Source organism: Mus caroli, unplaced genomic scaffold (assembly GCF_978045245.1).
Source record: "Mus caroli unplaced genomic scaffold, Mus_caroli_1 scaffold_2, whole genome shotgun sequence".
Classification (NCBI taxonomy): Eukaryota; Metazoa; Chordata; class Mammalia; order Rodentia; family Muridae; genus Mus; species Mus caroli.
The window spans coordinates 156,154,744-156,173,558 of NW_028227257.1; the positions used below are offsets into that span (position 1 = coordinate 156,154,744).

The 18,815-nt window shown below is 42.2% G+C and overlaps 1 protein-coding gene across 6 annotated transcripts in view; it reads left to right on the top strand.

The window, feature by feature from the left end:
- The window catches only part of Ehmt1 (euchromatic histone lysine methyltransferase 1), a 134,644-nt gene that overhangs the window by 100,959 nt on the left and 14,870 nt on the right, over window positions 1-18,815 (top strand). For all 6 annotated transcript variants that reach the window (XM_021185967.3, XM_029469706.2, XM_029469711.2 and 3 more), the window contains 4 exons: window positions 8,020-8,121; window positions 10,284-10,388; window positions 17,449-17,603; window positions 18,579-18,746. In XM_021185967.3, the coding sequence (XP_021041626.1) occupies window positions 8,020-8,121; window positions 10,284-10,388; window positions 17,449-17,603; window positions 18,579-18,746 (530 nt within the window). The remainder of the gene's footprint in view (window positions 1-8,019; window positions 8,122-10,283; window positions 10,389-17,448; window positions 17,604-18,578; window positions 18,747-18,815) is intronic.

Sequence of the window (18,815 nt, forward strand, 5' to 3'; positions counted from 1 at the left end):
AGTTAATTTTATTTACAGTTACATCAAAAAGAATAAAATACTTACAAGTATGTTTAAGTACTTAACCATCAAAGAGTATCATTTAAGTATCAAAGAGTGAAAAAGCTTGCACATTGAAAACTCAAGCAGGGCTGGTGAGATGGCTCAGTGGGTAAGAGCACCCGACTGCTCTTCTGAAGGTCCAGAGTTCAGATCCCAGCAACCACATGGTGGCTCACAACCATCCACAACGAGATCTGGCGCCCTCTTCTGGAGTGTCTGAAGACAGCTACAGTGTACTTATATATAATAAATAAATCTTAAAAAAAAAAAAAAAAAGAAAACTCAAGCAATCGTTAAAGGAGATAGTGTAGTATATAGCTCAGTTGGAAGGAAGAGTGTCTGTCTCAGCACCATATAAAACCCTGTACACAGGTTTACACCTTCTAGCACTTGGGAGGCAAAATCAGAAGTTTTAGGTTAGCTTTGGTTACATAGTGAGTTTGATGGCAACCTGGACTATTTTCAACCCTATCTTAAACAAAACAAAAACAAAAAGAAATGGGAGGTCATCCTTTGTGTGTACATATTCTATGTAATTCTTATCAAAATTCCAACCAAATACAGAAATATCCATTCTAAAGTTGATGGAATTTTTTTATGAAGTCTAGAATAGTAGAACGAGTTCCTTATTTCAGAACTTATTACAAAGCTACATTAATGAAAATGGGGGTAGTTCTGGTATAAGCATACAGCTATAGGCTTGGCTTGGTCTTTATGTGGGTTCCCCCACAACTGGAGCAGAGACTGGCCCTGACTCTGTTCCTGGTTGTGGATCCTATTCACCTAACTGAGCTGCCTTGTCTGGCCTCAGGGAGAGAGGATGTGCCCTGTCCTGCAGTGATTTGATGTGCCAGGGTCTCTTGGTACCCAAGGTTGTCCCCCCTCCACAACCCCCACATACAGCTTTTTGGAGGGGAAGAGAAGGATGAGGAGAGGCTGTGATGGGGATGTAGAGTGAATAAATAAATTAATTAATTGGGGGGGGGAATAGATGCAGAGCAAGGAAAAAAAAAGAGAAAAGAAAAAAGATAGAGCTTTAGACCAGTAGAATTAGATGAACAAAATCTCAGAAATAAACCATTGCTGTGTTGTTAGTTGATTTATGACAACTATTTAGCAAATGGTGCTGGGAAAACTTAGTATTCATATATTGAAGAATGTACTCATACGATACATACACAAAAATGGATTGAAGAACTAAACATAATAGCTGAAATTATATACTTTGTAAGGTAGTAAAACCCATGGTAACAACACTCACTTTACAGAGGTAGAAGGAGTGTTACTCAAAGGCCAAACTAGGTTCCATAGTGAGAACCTCTTTCAAAATAGTGTACTTCCTAATGGCTTGGTGAGTAAGCAGTTCTAGCCGTAGGTGTACACCCAAGCAATACAAACCACTGTGAACAGCACGGCTTATTGCAGTACTCCCCCTAGGAATAACTTACTTATCCTTTATTTTGCATTAATGAGCAAGTGCTCTATCTATTCAACAGACATCATCCCTGGGACAGTCAGGGGCAAAGCATAGAGATGTGACAGCCCAGGTAAACTTTGGGGATATAAAGCTAGATACAAAGCATAAGTACCACAAACCTCCATTTATATGAAATTCCCAGAGAAGAAAATCACAAAGTGTGGCTTAGATGGTCTTACTAGCTGTAGAAAAGAAGATTTGTACATCTAAGATTTAATGGGCCTGTGTGATGGCACACTTGGGGGGATAGAGACAGGAGGATCTCTGAGTTCAAGGGTGGCTAGGGTCTATGTAATGAGTTTTAGGGCAACTGTAGCTACATAGAAAGACTCTTTCAAAATAAGCAAACAAACAAACAAATACATAAATTCCAAAATAATAACAATAATTTTAAAATAGTAGAAAAAAACCCTAGAGGGCTGAGAGTGTAGCTTATTTAATAGAGTGCCTGCCTAACATGCTCAGATCGCTAAGTTTGATCCCTAGTACCACATAGACTACCATGGTTATGGTAGGGACAGTCTATAATCTTTACACTTGGAAAGTATAAGAGGTTATCCTTGGCTATAGAGTGACTTCAAGGGCCAGACTTGGCACATAAGACTGAAAACAAAACATAAGAATGTAATATTTTATGGCATAACTATATAAATAAACAATGTAAAGAATAGATGTCAGTCAGTGGTAGAGTGTGTGCCTAGCATTTCTTTGTGTGGCTCTGGATTCATCCCTAATACCCCTCCCTGGTGTAAAATTATTCTTTTTCACATCAGTACTTGTTTGTTTGTTAATAAAATGTGGCCATAACCTGTGTAGACGTAATCACATCCATTTTCATATCAAATACGATTATCACTATTACTCTGGTATTAAATACTATTCTTGGGTCTTAAAAGGGGGAGTGTTGTTTTCATCTAGAACAGTTGGGAACCTACAAAGCTGCTATTTACGAAGTGTTGAGGTCAGCTATCAAGACTAAGAAGTGTGTGAGTGGGTTGTGCAGCAGATTTTAGTACAGCAAAAGAAAGGGTGAGGGAAACTCTTTGAGTATTCAAACGTTATAAGACCCCAACTACCTAACACATATACAAGCCTGGTTCCTCAGAAAGACAGCAGAGAAAACCTAATAGGAAAACAAAAAGTAGGGTGAAGAACTCATGATCATGAGTTCTTATCAAAGAAAACCAGTAATCCACAGATGTAAGCAAACAAACAAAAAAGCAACTCAATAAAACCTAAGTAAGGCGAACAAAGAGTACTCCACACTCAGATACATCATGCAGAAGCAGGGAAGACAAAGAAATCTTGCAGGTTGCCTATTGGCAAACACCCTGAGCTGCTACCAACTTGGCCTGCAGTGGTCTAGACAAGGATTAGAAGAGGCTGCTGTCACTGTACCAGAGAAAGGAGTCTTGAGAAGAAAAAGCCGGGCGTGGTGGCACACTCCTTTAATCCTAGCACTCAGGAGGCAGAGGCAGGCGGATTTCTGAGTTCGAGGCCAGCCTGGTCTACAGAGTGAGTTCCAGGACAGCCAGGGCTACACAGAGAAACCCTGTCTCGAAAAACAAAAAAACAAAACAAAAAAAAGTCTTGAGAAGAAAAGACAGCCCAGAGAAAGTGTCCTTTTAGAAACGAGGTAAAACTAGGTGTGGTGGCACATGACTATAATCCCGAGCACTCGGAGGCAGGGGCAGGTGAGTCTCTGAGTTCAAGGCCAGCCTGGGCTACACAGCTAGACACTGTCTCAATAAAATAAACACAAAAGCTGTTGTTTAAACATCTTTCTTTTTAATAGTTGAGATTTTATTGATTAAGGATCAATACATAAACATTTCAGTTTGTGCACAGTTTTAACAGATGTACCAAAGCACCTGAGAGACCTGTGTTCTGCTTCTTCTAAAGCAGTTATTACAGTGATGCTCCATCCTAAAGCCTGGTGAAGAAGGGTTCTCCTTTCGAGGTCTCACAAAGCATTATCAAATGACAGTATCTTAACTTCCTCACATTCACATTTTGACATATATACTGCATGCTCAGGTTTTTATTTTTCATAGCATATTGTTACAACTGACCACCACAAATATAAATGTTAAAGATGCTAGTGAGAATTTTTCTTTTTCTTTTTTTTTTTTTTTTTAACTTTGTTTGCTAGGGTTTTTTTTTTGTTTTGTTTTTTTTTTTGTTTTTGTTTGTTTGTTTGTTTGTTTGTTTTTTCTGTTATTTTGAGATTGGGTCTTTCTATGTAGTCTTGACTGTCCTGGAACTAGATGAAGCTGGCCACAAACTCAGAGATCTTCCTTCTTTGCCTCCCAAGTGATGAGATTAAAGGTATATACCCTGCTTAGCACACAGTTTTGACCAGACAAGGATCAAGGAGTAATTTTATTTGTTTTTTAAAGGAAACAGTTTTAGAAATAGGAGACTAGAAGTAATTTAAAATACTTAAAACACATTAAGTATATCACTGAGATTCCAAATTGCTGTTAAGTATGCTTCTTCGTATTGTAAGGTGTAAAACTTACCTTTACCTGGAATGGTAAGCTGATTCCTAAACTGGTCCCAGCCTGCTATGGTTCAGTGTCCCACTTTCTCTTCTGGTTGTACCAAATTGAAGTGAGTGATTACCCTTTTTGAAAAAAATCATTTACATTTAAAAAGTGGAATGAGGTGGGATTCTCCTTTTTACAATGTTTCTAGTTACTAAAAAACTTGCGGGCTGGTGAGATGGCTCAGTGGGTAAGAGCACCCGACTGCTCTTCCAAAGGTCCAGAGTTCAAATCCCAGCAACCACGTGGTGGCTCACAACCATCCGTAACGAGATCTGACTCTCTTCTGGAGTGTCTGAAGACAGCTACAGTGTACTTACATATAATACATAAATAAATCTTTTTTAAAAAAACAAACTTGCATTCAGAACATAGTTGGTAAAAATATTCCTCTGGGTTGTACAAAAATGGAGATGGAGACATCAATAAACACAATCATGATTAGTTAAACTTGTCTTCTACCTCTCCGGAGCCTCCTGATCTCAACCTTTCCATTTTCTGCAGCAGATCTTAGTGGCTTGGCTGGCCGCTGAAGCCTAGTTATTCTTTGTTTCTGTCTTCTGTTTAGTTCATTCTTTTTTGTCTGGTGACTTATCCTTAGCTGGGCCTCTTTTTGCCTTTGTTTCCAGTTTGTCAGGAACAGATTTAGCCAACAGTCTTGATGATGTACACTTGAGCTTTTCCTTTAATGCCCATTCTGAGCTGACCTTCTTCTTGGGTGTCGTGGTACAGAGGACCTGTGTGACACTGAGACCTGTTACATGAGTCTGCACTGCACCCAGACTCACTTCTTTAAAACTTTGAAAAGACAAGAAGCTGTTTAAAACAAAGATACATATGATGGAGTTTATACAGATTTACAAATAAATCATACATTATTAATAGTTCAGAGAAAGGTAGTGTGCAAATGGAATAACTTTGTAGGGTTATTTTACTACTGTATAAGTAGACTAATTAGAGGTGAACAATGCTTTTTAAAATATTTTTATTTTTTAAGATTATAATATAATTACATCATTTCCTCCTTCCCATTCTTCCCTCAGGACCGCCCCTCCCTTTTCACATTCATGATTTCTTTTTTCTTTAATTGCATACATACGTGGGTATGTAATACACACACACACACACACACACACACACACACACACACACTCCTAAGTATATAAAGACAACCTGCAACCTGCTCAGTTTGTGTTTTAGAGCTGACCCTTTAGTATTTAGCCAATGTATGGGCTATTTCCTGAAGAACACCTTTCCTTCCACTCTCTGCATCCCTTAGTTTTCTACAATTCTTTGTCTAGGTTTAAGTCTTCATGCGCTTTCCTGTCCATTAGCATGTCTATTGGTATCGTCCTTGTTCAGTTCATATTTTGGCAGCTGTGTTGTTGAGACTTCATGGGTGTAGCTTCTCTGACATTTCTAGGGGACATAATCTCACAGCCAACTTCATGTTTCCTTAGAATCTTTCCACCCCTTCTGCAGTACTTCCTCAGCCTTTCGTTGTGTTGTAGATATATCAATTGGGACCAGTCTCTACGACTCTGCAATGGTTATGGTTCTCTGCAGTGGTCTCCATCTCTTGCAAAGAGTTTTCTTGGTGAGGGTGTGAGAACTCCTGTGGGTAAATATTTTGAATGTAGCTATTAAATATGGTGATTTAGTGAACGTTTAAGGGTTTATTTTTATTACCGTGTTGTGTCTGTATGTGGGTTTATGCATGAGAGTGCAGGTGCCTAGGAAGAACCAAAGAGGGCATCAGATCCCCAGGAGCTGGAGTCACTGCGGGTCAAGAGCCCTGAAGTAGACGAGACGGACTGATGCTGGGAATTGAACTCATGCCTCCACCAGAGGAATCACTAAGCCATTGCCTTTTAGCGCTAAAGATAAATAGCACTAAAAATAAATACGTTTTTTTTAGCGAAAGTACTAAGAAGTAGACTTAAAGGGGAAAAAGTGCTAGCAGAGAAAATAAAGTGGAGTCTGGAAAACAGTTTCTGTAGCTGCCACAGCAGAAGTAGTAAAGCAGATGAGACTGAGAGCAGCGACAAGTAAGTAGACCGTGCAGAGCACTTGTGCCAGCAGTCATGGCTGCAGGCTGCTGAGCACCATCACCTGTAATCCAACCCCAGGGCATCTACCTCCATGGGTAAATGTACAGCAATAGAAAAAAAGGAAGACAAAATGAATGTTACATGTTATCTTCATAGATGAGAATCACTACATTGAAGTAAAAAGGGGTTGTGGGTTGATGCACACTATTATAAATTATACAAGACCCCTGCTATTGTATTATAGAAGCATTGAGATACATCAGCAAACTGGATAGTAAGAGTTACTTGGGGATGGGTAGGTGAGAAGGTAAGGAAGCTGTGCAGATGTTTCCATGGTGGATGTAAAATAAAAAGACAGTATTACTGATGACTGGACAGTGTACCACAGCCTTTTTTTACCAGAAGCCTCTGCTATTTGCTGATTTCATGTCTTAGTCCTGTGAGTTTTCTTTGGCTAAATTACTCTCCAGTTTACCTTTTAAGAACCACCCCTCACTCTCTGGAGCATGAGCACACGTGCACACACACATAGACTCCTTGATAGCATGAAGTCGTGTGTGTGTGTGTGTGTGTGTGTGTGTGTGTGTGTGTGTGTGCGCGCGCGTGCGTGCGTGCGTGTGCGTGCGTGCGTGCGCGCTACCTGCCTACTGTCTAGTACATCTGGCTAGGAATCCTTTCTGCTATGTATGCCATCATTATTCTTAAAAAATTTCCAGTGTTAGGGCTGGAGAGATGGCTCAGTAGTTAAGAGCACTGGCTGCTCTTCCAGAGGTCCTGAGTTCAATTCCCAGCAAACACATGGTGGCTCACAACCATCTGTAATGAGATCCGATGCAGTCTTCTAGTGTGTCTGAAGATAACAACAGTATACTCATTATACATAAAATAAATAAATACATCTTTAAAATTTTTTTCCAGTTGTTGATTCTCAATATCAGTGACATATAATTGTGTATCCCAGCAGCTCTTACGAAAGATGGGCATCCTAATTCATATCAGATGTATTGATATGTGTTCATAAGTGTTTAAACCTCAAGTGTTGGGACTCTGAGAGAGAAAGTTAATAGAGATAAGGTCATCACAAAAATGAGAGTGGGGAGAATTGTCTCTCAGAGCAGTGGCCAGTATATTCACAGAATCCTTGTGATCAGTGAAAACAGGCAGAAGAGCTAGGCCTGGCCCAGTGGCTCTACTCACTTTTTGTTGTGTGGGTTGTTTGCCCGTTCTGGAGCTTCTTGGTTGGTGTCTTCTTCTTATTATTATTATTATTTATTGTCAGGTAGTATGATGAGTATAGAATCTAGGAGGAAGCAGAATCAAAAGCTAATGAAATACTCCCAGCAGCAAAGGACAGAAGCAGTAATATGGCCGAATTACATCTGTACATCAAGTTTGTCTATTCTTTCCACCTAGTTTTAAATTCTCTGCATGCGAATGGCTCTTACCATCCACTCTATTTTCCATGTGCTCTGTGACCATGGTTAGCTCTCCAAAGTCCTTTAAGGTGCAGTTGTAGACTGGACAGGACACATGTTCATGTTGGAACTATTACTGGAAGGAGTTGGTAAAGCATGCTCATTATGTCAAGAGGCCTGGGGCTATTGAGTTCAGGGTGAGTAGAAATGGGCCAGTTCCTTCATGATGATATATGAGTTGTATAGGTATATGTGATTGGAGCAGGGGTTTTTCCAACTTAAGGGTTTCCCTAATATAGGGACAAAGGACTTGAGTCTTAACTATGGGCTTTTGAGACAGGACCCTGGCTGTTCCTCTTAGCTTGGGTTCAGTCGAGTGGATTTGTTGACAGGACCTCCTTTAGGCTGAGAGCATAACTTCTCTGTGTTTTGCACCAAGAACTAAGTCATAAATAGTTTCTCTGGATTGAATGACATTTGTATTGCAGGACGCAGAGGGCTCCACATGTTTGCATTTGGCTGCCAAGAAAGGCCACTATGATGTGGTTCAGTATCTGCTTTCAAATGGACAGATGGATGTCAACTGCCAGGTAAAGCCATTTTCCTGTACAGTGGCATAGCTGTTCCACCTCCTTCTTCATTTATCTCCTACTCTTAATTTCAGATGCTTAACGGCCCACAACCCCCTAAAGGCCTTGTCTTAGTTTGTGTTGCTGTGATAAACACCATAGCCAAAGTAACTTGTGGAGGAAAGGGGTTATCTGATCTTATAGGTTATAGTCCCTAATTGATGGAAGTCAGGGTGGGGACCTGGAGGCAGAAACTGCAGCAGAATCCATGGTAGACTACCACTTACTGCTTTATTTGCTTAGTTTGCTTTCTAATATATTCTAAGATAATATACCCAGGGTAGGCCCTTTCACATCAGTTATGAAACAAGAAAATGCCCCACAGACTTGTTTATACAACCTCTGACAGAGACGTTTTCTCACTTGAGGTTCACTCTTCCCAGATGACCCTAGCTTATATTAAGTTGACTAAAAATGGCCAGCACAGGCCTCATCCCCATATTCTCCTCTTGCTTTGTAGGGCCTCTGTGCAATACTTGGCTAATGGTTCCATCCTTGATATTCTGTCAGGCTTCCTTCCTGTCTGTTCAGAGTCTCCCAAACTCCCATACCCAGAATAGCTTCTGTCCTTCTTGAGGGTACCTAGGCCTCTTTCCCAGATCTGGCTGTGCTTTGGCACTGCCCTCTATCGCACTGTATGTGCTGTTTGCTAACCTGCCCCACTCCCCTCAGTCATAAGATGGTGTTTCACCAATTCTGTGATTTATGCTGCATTGTTGGTGCTAGGCACACAATAGGTGTCTACAAATACATGTCAGTCCAGTAGATGATCTAAAAGAGCTGGCTCCAAGACTGTCCCACACACCATTGTAGGGCCCTTTGATCCTTGTTATGGCTGCATTTCCATCTCCCTCATGTCCCTGTGTGTCTTAGGGTTTCTATTCCTGCACCAACATCATGACCAAGAAGCAAGTTGGGGAGGAAAGGGTTTATTCGGTTTACACTTCCATACTGCTGTTCATCACCAAGGAAGTCAGGACTGGAACTCAAGCAGGTCAGGAAGCAGGAGCTGATGCAGAGGCCATGGAGGGATGTTACTTACTGGCTTGCTTCCCCTGGCTTGCTCAACCTCCTCTCTTGTAGAACTGAGACTACCAGCCCAGAGATGGTCCCACCCACAAGGGGCCTTTCCCCCTTGATCACTAATTGAGAAAATGCCTTACAGCTGGATCTCTTGGAGGCATTTCCCCAAATGAAGCTCCTTTCTCTGTGATAACTCCAGTCTGTGTCAAGTTGACACAAAACTAGCCAGTACACTGTGCCATTTTGCTTTAGTCCTGGCTGCTTGTACTGTCTTTTTTCATGGTCTGAAAGTAGCATGGTCTGATTTATTTTAACTGCCCTTAGCAGTAACCTGTTGGGTGACTGCGAGGCATTCTATTCTTGTCACTCTGGGCTAGTGTTTATGCAGCATATGTGCCCTTATGTTACTACTGCCTCTGATGATGCCAATAGTTGACTATAGAGAGATCATCTTCGTTTGTGGAGGCTATGTGTGTCTACAAGGACATGCATGTGTGGGTGGATAGGGAGCCCTTTGAAGGTGTGTAGGAGGAGGTTATCTTCCCACCTCCAGACTGATGAGTGCTAACAGAACACTCAGCTCCTGCAGGATACCTTTTCTGTTCTAAATGAAATACTTTCATTGATCTCACCATAGTGATAGGAAGGCCATTCATGAGATCTTAATAGACCTTACAGAGTTAGGGGACAGGATTGCTCTTTCTCTCCTGCTGCTCTTCTAAAAAAAGGCAGTGACAATTTCGTCTGTGTCTGATATGTCTATCTGCTGGTTGGTCTTGTGCTTTGTCATCCACAGGGCCATGAGCAAGAATGAAACCTTGTATTCATTCTTCCCACAAACCTTGCTCTGGGTCCTTCCCGGGTCGTTTCAGGCTGACTGGATGTTCAGTCCTAACAACAGTGTTAGCTGAAGCTCATCTTCCCTACTTCAGAGGGGCTGGGCTGCACCTTTGGTGGGAGCCAGTGCCTGCATTGACTTTCCAGAAAACTTTCTCTGCCTTGACTTTCTCTGAGGACCCCTAGTCCTGAGCAAGCTGCATGAAGTCAGTCATTCTCTCACTTGCTGTCTGGTGATGATAATATTTGTCTCTTACACTCAGGATGATGGTGGTTGGACACCTATGATCTGGGCCACCGAGTACAAGCACGTGGATCTGGTGAAGCTGCTGCTGTCTAAAGGTTCTGACATCAATATCCGGGATAATGTGAGTTTTTCATGGTGCTTTAGGAACCTTAAGGAAAAGCCTTTTAGAAGGCCAGAGGAGCCAGGCCCCTGAGCAGCATCTCCTTCTGGAGGGCTTAGATCTCTGAAGTTGAGTTCTAGCACATGATGGTTATTTTGGCCCTTTGTAGTCAACATCTTATTGACCCAACATAGATCTTGTACTGGATCCCTGCAAATCTGGCCTGGTAAGAGTTCATGGGTGTGTAGCTTGTGTGAATCAAATGCCCAATCCTTTTCTCTTGACTCATGTCCCTGACTGACATGACCTAGGGGAGGAGCCCAAGAAAAACCACTAGGAACCAGGTCTCATGTAGGGGTCGTGACCTGAAAGAGAAAGAAATGTGAATGATCTGACCTAATACACTCTGTGGTGCCTAGTTTTATAGAGTCAGAGAAGTAGTTTTGTTATCCCTGTAGATATTATGTGACTTTTTCTGGGGATAGCTGAACAAATGTCCATTCATCCCAGCTAAGGTACTGATTTCAGATCCAGGAAACAATTGTACCCATCTGTTGCTAAAATTCCTTGTCACAGAGATGGAAGCAGTGTCTATCTTTGTAAGGTCCTAAACAAGCTGAGCCATGATTATACCATTGTTGTTTACTTTGGGGTGGGTTCTCCATCATCAGTATTAACAAGACAATTGGCCAGAGGCTTATCTGATTGGGATAATTCCTTAATTGAAATTCTCTCTTCCTAGGTGATTCTAGCTTGTATCAAGTTGATGATAAAAATTAAGCAGCACAGATGTATCACTAACTGGTTCTAGTGTGCAATCAACAGCAGTAGAAATAGCCTTGATGTTTGTGGACTGTAGCCTAGAGATTCTCATTTAGCAACCTTATGGTTTCCAAGAACACCTTTTCCCACCCATGCACTGTACCCTCATTCAGACTCTTTTAACTGCTATTTTTATTGTTCTTCCAGATGCTTTTCCAAATCTGCAACTTACTCAAGAGTTACATAATGAAACCTTGTTAAAGAGAGGGGACAGAATCTCTTAAGGGCTATCCTAGTCCATTCCAGGCAAATTCAAGTTGGGTAAAAACTAAAGAAGCAAGGTCCAGTCCAGCCTGAGTTTACATGAGTTGCGTTTAAGAGCAGTGTTTGGTATGGGCACATGAGTGGAGTATGTTAGTTCTTCTGGCCTTCCGTAGTCTAGCATTCTTCACAGGCCGTTTGGCTTTATTTTAAGGTACTGCTGAGCTTCTTTTCCTTTCCTTTCCTTTCCTTTCCTTTCCTTTCCTTTCCTTTCCTTTCCTTTCCTTTCCTTTCCTTTCCTTTCGTCCGTTGAGACAGCCTTTCTCTGTATAGCCTTGGCTGTCCTAGAACTAGCTTTGGAGTCCAGGCTGGCCTCAAGTTCACAGAGATCTGCCTGCCTCTGCCTCTAGAGTGTTGGGATTAAAGGGGTGTGTTAACACTGCCTGGCTGATACTGAGGTTTTTACGTTTCATCATTTTCTTTTTCCTTTTCTTTTCTTTTCTTTTCTTCCTCTTTCTTTCTTTCTTTCTTTCTTTCTTTCTTTCTTTCTTTCTTTCTTTCTTATTTAGGGGTGGGGGTTGCACATGTAACAGGGCTATATGGAGGTTAGAGGACAATTTTCAGGAGTCAGTCCTTTTTCTCTATCTTTACATGAGCTCTGGGGATCAAACTTAGGCTATCAGACTTCTTTAGCAAACACTTTGACTTGCTCAACCGTTTTGTATTTCACTGACCCCTAGAGTTTATAATTTTCAAAGTTTTATGTAAATGATGTGCAGTCCTTTGGCTTTCATAGCTTTGTTGAGAAATAAATACCACTTATCTTTGAAGTATTGTTTGCTGTTCCTACAATATGGAAGGATTAGTTAGCTGCCAAGTTTGGCTTTTGTGTTGGTTTTGTTAGTATGTTTATTAGTGTCAGGGTCTTATTATTTAGCTCTGGCTAGCCTGGAACTCACTATATCTATATATGACTGGCCTCAACTTCACAGCAATCTCTCTGCCTCTGCCTCCTGAGTGTTGGGATCAAATGCATCTGCTACCACACTTAGTCCTTAAGTTTGTTACTTATCCGATATGACACTGTATTTAGCTGCTTTGACATGTAGTTGCAGACTAACTGAATTTAAAGTGCATAGTGAGCTCTTCACATTTGGCCATCTTTCTGGATCTTATCATTTGTCATGGTTTTATCAAAATGGAGGCTAATTCTCTGTAGGAGTGTCTGTCCTGGATTCGTTTTATACTCTGGTTGTTTTTTCTTGTTACTTGAAATGTCTATTTATTGGCCATTTATTGACCCTCTGTTGGTGAACACATGAGTTGCAAATATTTGTGTCCCAACTTTTCCCAAATGAATCCTGGAAATGGAGGAGCCACCACATTGTCTCTAGAGTGCTCACTGTTACTGGCTTCTGGTTGTTGTGATCTTCATTTCATTTTTATTCATGTAATGGCTGTTTGCTGTTAACATCTTCTCATGGGCTTTTTTGCTGTTTTTGCTGTTTTATAGCTTTTTGGTCAAGGATGTATTCAGATCTTTAGCTCATGCTTCATTGGGTAGCATTGTTGTTGTTATTGTTGCTGCTGTTGCTGCTGCTGATTTTTTTGCTGTTGCTGCTGCTGCTGTTTTTGTTCCTGTTGTTGCTGCTGCTCCTCTTGCTGTTGTTGTTGCTCCTGTTGTTGCTGCTGCTCCTCTTGCTGTTGTTGCTACTGCTGTTGCTGTTGTTTCCCCCCCTTCTCCTTAACACTCACTGAGTAGCTTTTGGCTGTCCTGAAACTTGCTATGTACTGGCCTGGAAAAGTGCAAACATTAGAATATTCTTTGTTTTCATGTATGCGTGTGGAACCTGCTTCCTATATCCTATTTAAGAGCATTGCTTAGCTGAACATGATAGCTCATGCTTCTCCTTCTTCTTCTTCTTCTTTTTTTTTTTTTTTTTTTGGTTTTTCGAGACAGTTTCTCTGTGTAGCCCTGGCTGTCCTGGAACTCACTTTGTAGACCAGGCTGGCCTCGAACTCAGAAATCTGCCTGCCTCTGCCTCCCAAGTGCTGGGATTAAAGGCGTGCGCCACCACGCCCGGTGGCTCATGCTTCTTAATCCCAGCACTTGAGAGGCTGAAGCAGGTGAATTGTTATGAGTTTAGCAAGGCCACTCTGGGGTAGAGTAAAACCCTTCTCAAAACAAAACAACAACAACAAAACCACTGTTTTAACTGAAAGTGACGTTCTTCTGTGTTTTTACAGTGGCATATAATTTTTAACTTTACATTTAGGCCTATGGTCTATTTTGATTCAATTTTTCTATATGGTGTGAGATGTGGATGAAGGTTTTTTGAGACGGGCAAAGTTCCTCTGTATAATAGACCTGTTTGTCCTGGAACTCGCTTTATAGACTAGGCTGGTCTCAAATTTACAGAGACCTGCCCTTTTCTGCCTCCTGAGGACTGGGATTAAAGTTATGCACCTCTTGGCTGCTGCTGCTGCTGGTGCCCCTCCCTCTCTTCTTCTTCTTCCTCCTTATTTACCTTCCTTTTCATGTTAGCATTTGCCATTGCTGAAGTAGAGAAAGACATCTTTTTTTTTTTTTCATAGAGCTCAAGATCTCATAGACAGGAGAGCAGCTCTGGCCTAGTTCACCCTTGTGGAGGCCTCAGTAGCACATGTAGCAGAAGACTCTTGTTTCTTTCCATCTTCCACCTTAAACTTGAGGCCATTTATTTCTACATGACCTGTGAGTACGTCCTGACCCTTGGTAACATGTTACTGCTTTGTTTGAGCAGACTGACTTCTGGGAAGACTGTCAGCCATGCCTTGCTCCTCTCCAACTAGACCTCTCTTCCATCTCTGCTTCCTCCTGCTACTCATGCTATTTTTATGGCAGCATGGCCTGTATCCTGCCTCGTGTTTGGAAATGTTTGTGCTTGGTGTAGAGTTCTTTCTGGTCAGTGGGTTTATGCTGTGCGTGTTGCTTTCCAGAGTCTTACTAAGGTCTGTGGGAACGGTTTTACCTCTTCTTGTGTGAGTTTGTGCAATATGTGCTTTTTCTTCAAGCTGTTACGAAGACTTTGTGGTGTGCCTTGATGTTACTTAGCTCTGTGTAGCTGTGGGTTGATCGGATGTCTTAAATCTGTGATTTAGGGTTTTTGTCAAATTTTGAATTTTGGCTGTGATTTCTTCAGGTAATGTGAATTAGACTGTAAGAACTTGTCCTGATGGCTTTGGATGGTCTTGTCAGATTGTACATACTGGCTTTCCACCCTAAGTTTTGGTTCAGCTGGTTTTAATTGTGTGCTCTAATATACTACCCTTCTTTGTTGTAGTTGTTTTACCTTTTTCAGCGCTCTGTAATTTTTTTTCTTTACTGTGTGTTGGTGGGAATGGAATCGAAGGGTTTTTGTTTGTAATTTCTACCATGTCTAATTACCTTCTGAGCGTGTGGGACCCAATTTTACCAGGTGCCTAATGGTCAGATTTCCAGTTCAATATCCATACCAGGTCTGGTTTGTCAGTGGTCAGTTTTACCTCCTATCTGTGTGTCAGGACTTAAAGCCAGGTGCCAGTTTGTCTATATTCTTGAGGGGTGTGTGTGTGTGTGTGTGTGTGTGTGTGTGTGTGTTACAGCTATTGATGTGAGGTCTGTCTAATTCTCTTGTGGTTTGTTCTCTGGTCTGGTCTTGTGAGTCTATAGCAGTTCTCAGTGCAGGGTGATGATGGCCCGTGCGCTGATGGTGCTTTCCACCTGGCTGAAGGGATGGCTGAAAGATTGGAGCCCTTTGGGTGCTTTCTCTCAGGTCTGCTCATGTTGCTCTGTGGGAAGCTTGGTCATGACAGGCCCATGCAGCTCCATCGCCTGTATGATTCCTGTGGTATCTGACTGAGTAGGCAGCTCCAGTTCCCTGGTCCGTCTCCTGCTGCCTGTGGAGATTTGATAGCCATGATTGTACACTGTTCTGTTTCACATTTCTCGCTGGTGGTGGGGAGGGGGTTGCTCAGTCTGACACATGGAAGCAGAAAGTGCCACCCCCACTGTGGAGGTGAAACTGCTTTCAATCACAGGCCAATGTGGTGGCTCTGTAGTAAACAGTCTCCTAAGAGTAGGGCCTTAGAATTTAAGAACAACATAATCCTGGCTAGAAGGAACAGATCATTCTGTTAAGAAAAAATGACCCCGAGAAGTCAAGACTTTGCTTGAGCTCTGAGATGTGTGGGGATGGAATGTAACCATGTAAAGTCAGAGGGCTGAAATCACCGAGGATGCCAGCCAGAAAAGAACTAAAGATAGTTGACTAAGGTTTTTGACAGAGTAATAATGTTGACTAAAGGCAGTTTGCTTTAGAAATAAATGAAATAATAAAGCCTGCGCTTGGGGCGGTTTGTGAGCGACCGAGCGAGCAAGGCTGATAGACAACACACTCTGTCTCTGTTTTGTTTTTATGTTTTCAAGTGTTCAGTGAATTGAAAAGCCCTGACTCCACCTTACCATGTGGACACTGGGAGGGAGGCTGTCCAATTGTCGGAGAGCACCAGAGTATTGCAGATGACTGTGACCCCTGCGGGCCTGCAGGATGGGGCCCTGGGATGTGGCTTGGTATTGCCTACTTGCCAGAGCAGGCAGATCTGATACTATGGAGCCTGGGATGGCTTTCACTGCAAGGGATTGCTGGGAACTAAGGCATGCTCAGGCTAGAGTTTTGTCTGTGACTGTGTTCCTGAGGGGAAGGAAGCAACAATGACTGGTCATAGTGGGGGAGACCACTTCAGGCCAGTCTTTTATATCTATAGCCAGAAATTCTATCTCTGAATGTCTAGACCTGAGAAAGAATCCACAAGAGAGAGGCAAAGAGGGCAAGAGGTAGGAGTGGATAGGAATAGCCTTTAGTATTACATTCCAGAGGAAAAACAGCATTCAGTAAATTAAGAAGTTAATAAATTATGGAGTGGGCTGATCATTCAGTGGAAAGGGCAAACTCTAAGCTTTATAATGTATAGGCTGTAGTTGCAGGCTCAGTTGAGGTGAGTCCTTAAGGAGTGGTGACCATAGATGGGCAGAGGCCGGCAGGGGTTTGTTGCCATTGTGTCCTGACAGGAGACTATAGTAAGTATTATTACTTCATGAGATTTAAATAATGTGTGAGTGTGTCTGTGCACATGTGTCCAGATGTTACATCCCACAGAGTTTGGATGCCTTGCTTGTTGAGTGGGTGCCAATCTCCAGTCCTCATGATAGAGCAACAAGCAGGCTTAGCCACTGAGTCATCTCTTCAGCTCCTGCCTTTTAAATACTTAGTATTTTATTGAGAGTTTCATAAACTGTACTTGATTGTATTGACACCTAACTTCCTCAGATCCACTTCCTATTTCTTCAGCCCTGTCCAACTTAATGTCCTCCGTTATTTTGTCTTAAATAACTACCAAATCCAGTTGTGAACCATCACTGGCCATAGCCTTAAGGAAAATGACTCTTCCCAGATGTCATCAACTGTCACTATTTTCTCAGATTTCTTCTTCACTTTCACGTGAGTTCTGGGGGTCAAACTTAGGTCATTAAGTGCTTTTACTTTTAAAATTAATAAGAAAGTCTACTAGTTATTTTAATAATTACCCTATTCAAGGTGGCATAATTCTGTATTATTCTACTTTCAAAATAGTCTGTAAGTGATTATATTACCCTTTTTCCCCTAAATTTTTTAAGATGTGTGTGTTAAATCCTCTGGAACTGGAGTTATAGGTGGTTGTAGGCTACCCGTTGTGGGTGCTGGGAACCAAACTCAGGTCTCCTTACCCTCTGCAAGAGAAACATGTGGTCTTTACCAATGAACCATCTCTCCAACCCTGTATTATATTACTTTTAAAGTGGGAAAAAAAATAGATGAATGCTGCAGTTTAGATAGGATTTTTGTTCTCTGTTTGATGAAAGTACAAATCCCTTCTCCAGTGTAGCCTGTGCTAGGAATAACCAGCTTGCTCAAGCACCAAGGATGTCCTTGTCTGCTCCCAGCAGCGTGCTCCGAGCCAGAAACCATCTTCACTGCGCTCTCATTTTATCTCTGTGCAGGAGGAGAACATTTGTCTGCACTGGGCAGCATTTTCAGGCTGTGTGGACATAGCTGAAATACTTCTGGCTGCCAAGTGTGACCTGCATGCTGTGAATATCCATGGAGACTCACCCCTGCACATCGCAGCCAGGGAGAATCGCTACGACTGTGTTGTGTGAGTGCAGCCCTATGCCAATATAGCGCTTGCTGCCAGGTTACCTAGAGTGACCGTTAAATGGCTGTGTCTACACTCTACCTAGAGCTGATGCTATATATAGGTGGAGAAATACCTTTTCCAATTGATATCTCAGATCAGCTATGGTACCTTTTGGGCTCATAGTTGTCCTAGACAACAGAAACAAACAAACCCACCCACATTATTAGTTGAATCTTAACAAAGTCTCAGACCCAACAGTATGGGGACAGTTTCAGTAGGAACTGGGTACTATTGGTTCTCCCTCTCAGGTGGAAATGGTGGCTGTTTAGGGTGCTTTTACATGCCGGCAGTGGTGTGCTGCTCTGATGAGCAGGTGGCACCTCTCCTGCACCTGGAAAGGGGAAGTGAAATGGCCTTGCGGTACTTGAAACTCTCTAGCACAGGTGTGGCAACCCTTCTTCCTTCATCAGGCAGACGAGCTGTGTTGCCCTTCTGCATACCCCAAACACCTGTTTTCCATATCGTTTCCTTTATTCTTTTTTTGTTTTGTTTTGTTTTTGGTTTTGGTTTTGGTTTTTTGAGACAGGGTTTCTATGTATAACCCTGGCTGTCCTGGAACTCACTCTGTAGACCAGGCTGGCCTCGAACTCAGAAATTCACCTGCCTCTGCCTCCCGAGTGCTGGAATTAAAGGCGTGCGCCACCACACCCGGCCATTTCCTTTATTCTTAAGGGCAAATTAGAAAACAAAGTCTAAGAAAATTAGCTAAACACTCTTAGCTCCTACACACATGTTCAGGTGAGAAGACTGATGCCTCATTATAAGTATTTGGTGGGAGCAGATGTGCAGGATCCTGGCAAGGCATGCTTGTTCCAGAGTCACTGAGCTATAAGTTTGGTGCTACATGACAGATAGCTGGTCATTTTATGTCTTAACTGTGTCTCTTCTAAATTCAGACCTGAATGTTTTGTTGGCCTTTATTTTCCCTTTCAGCCTCTTTCTTTCTCGGGATTCGGATGTTACTCTGAAAAACAAGGAAGGAGAGACTCCCTTGCAGTGTGCAAGCCTCAGTTCGCAGGTGTGGAGTGCATTGCAGATGAGCAAAGCACTTCGGGACTCAGCCCCTGACAAGCCCGTTGCTGTTGAGAAGACGGTGAGCAGGTGAGAAGGTTCTAACACTGAGAAGAGTCTAGCAAACCATTGACAGGTGGGCTAGGAGAGCTGGAGCCC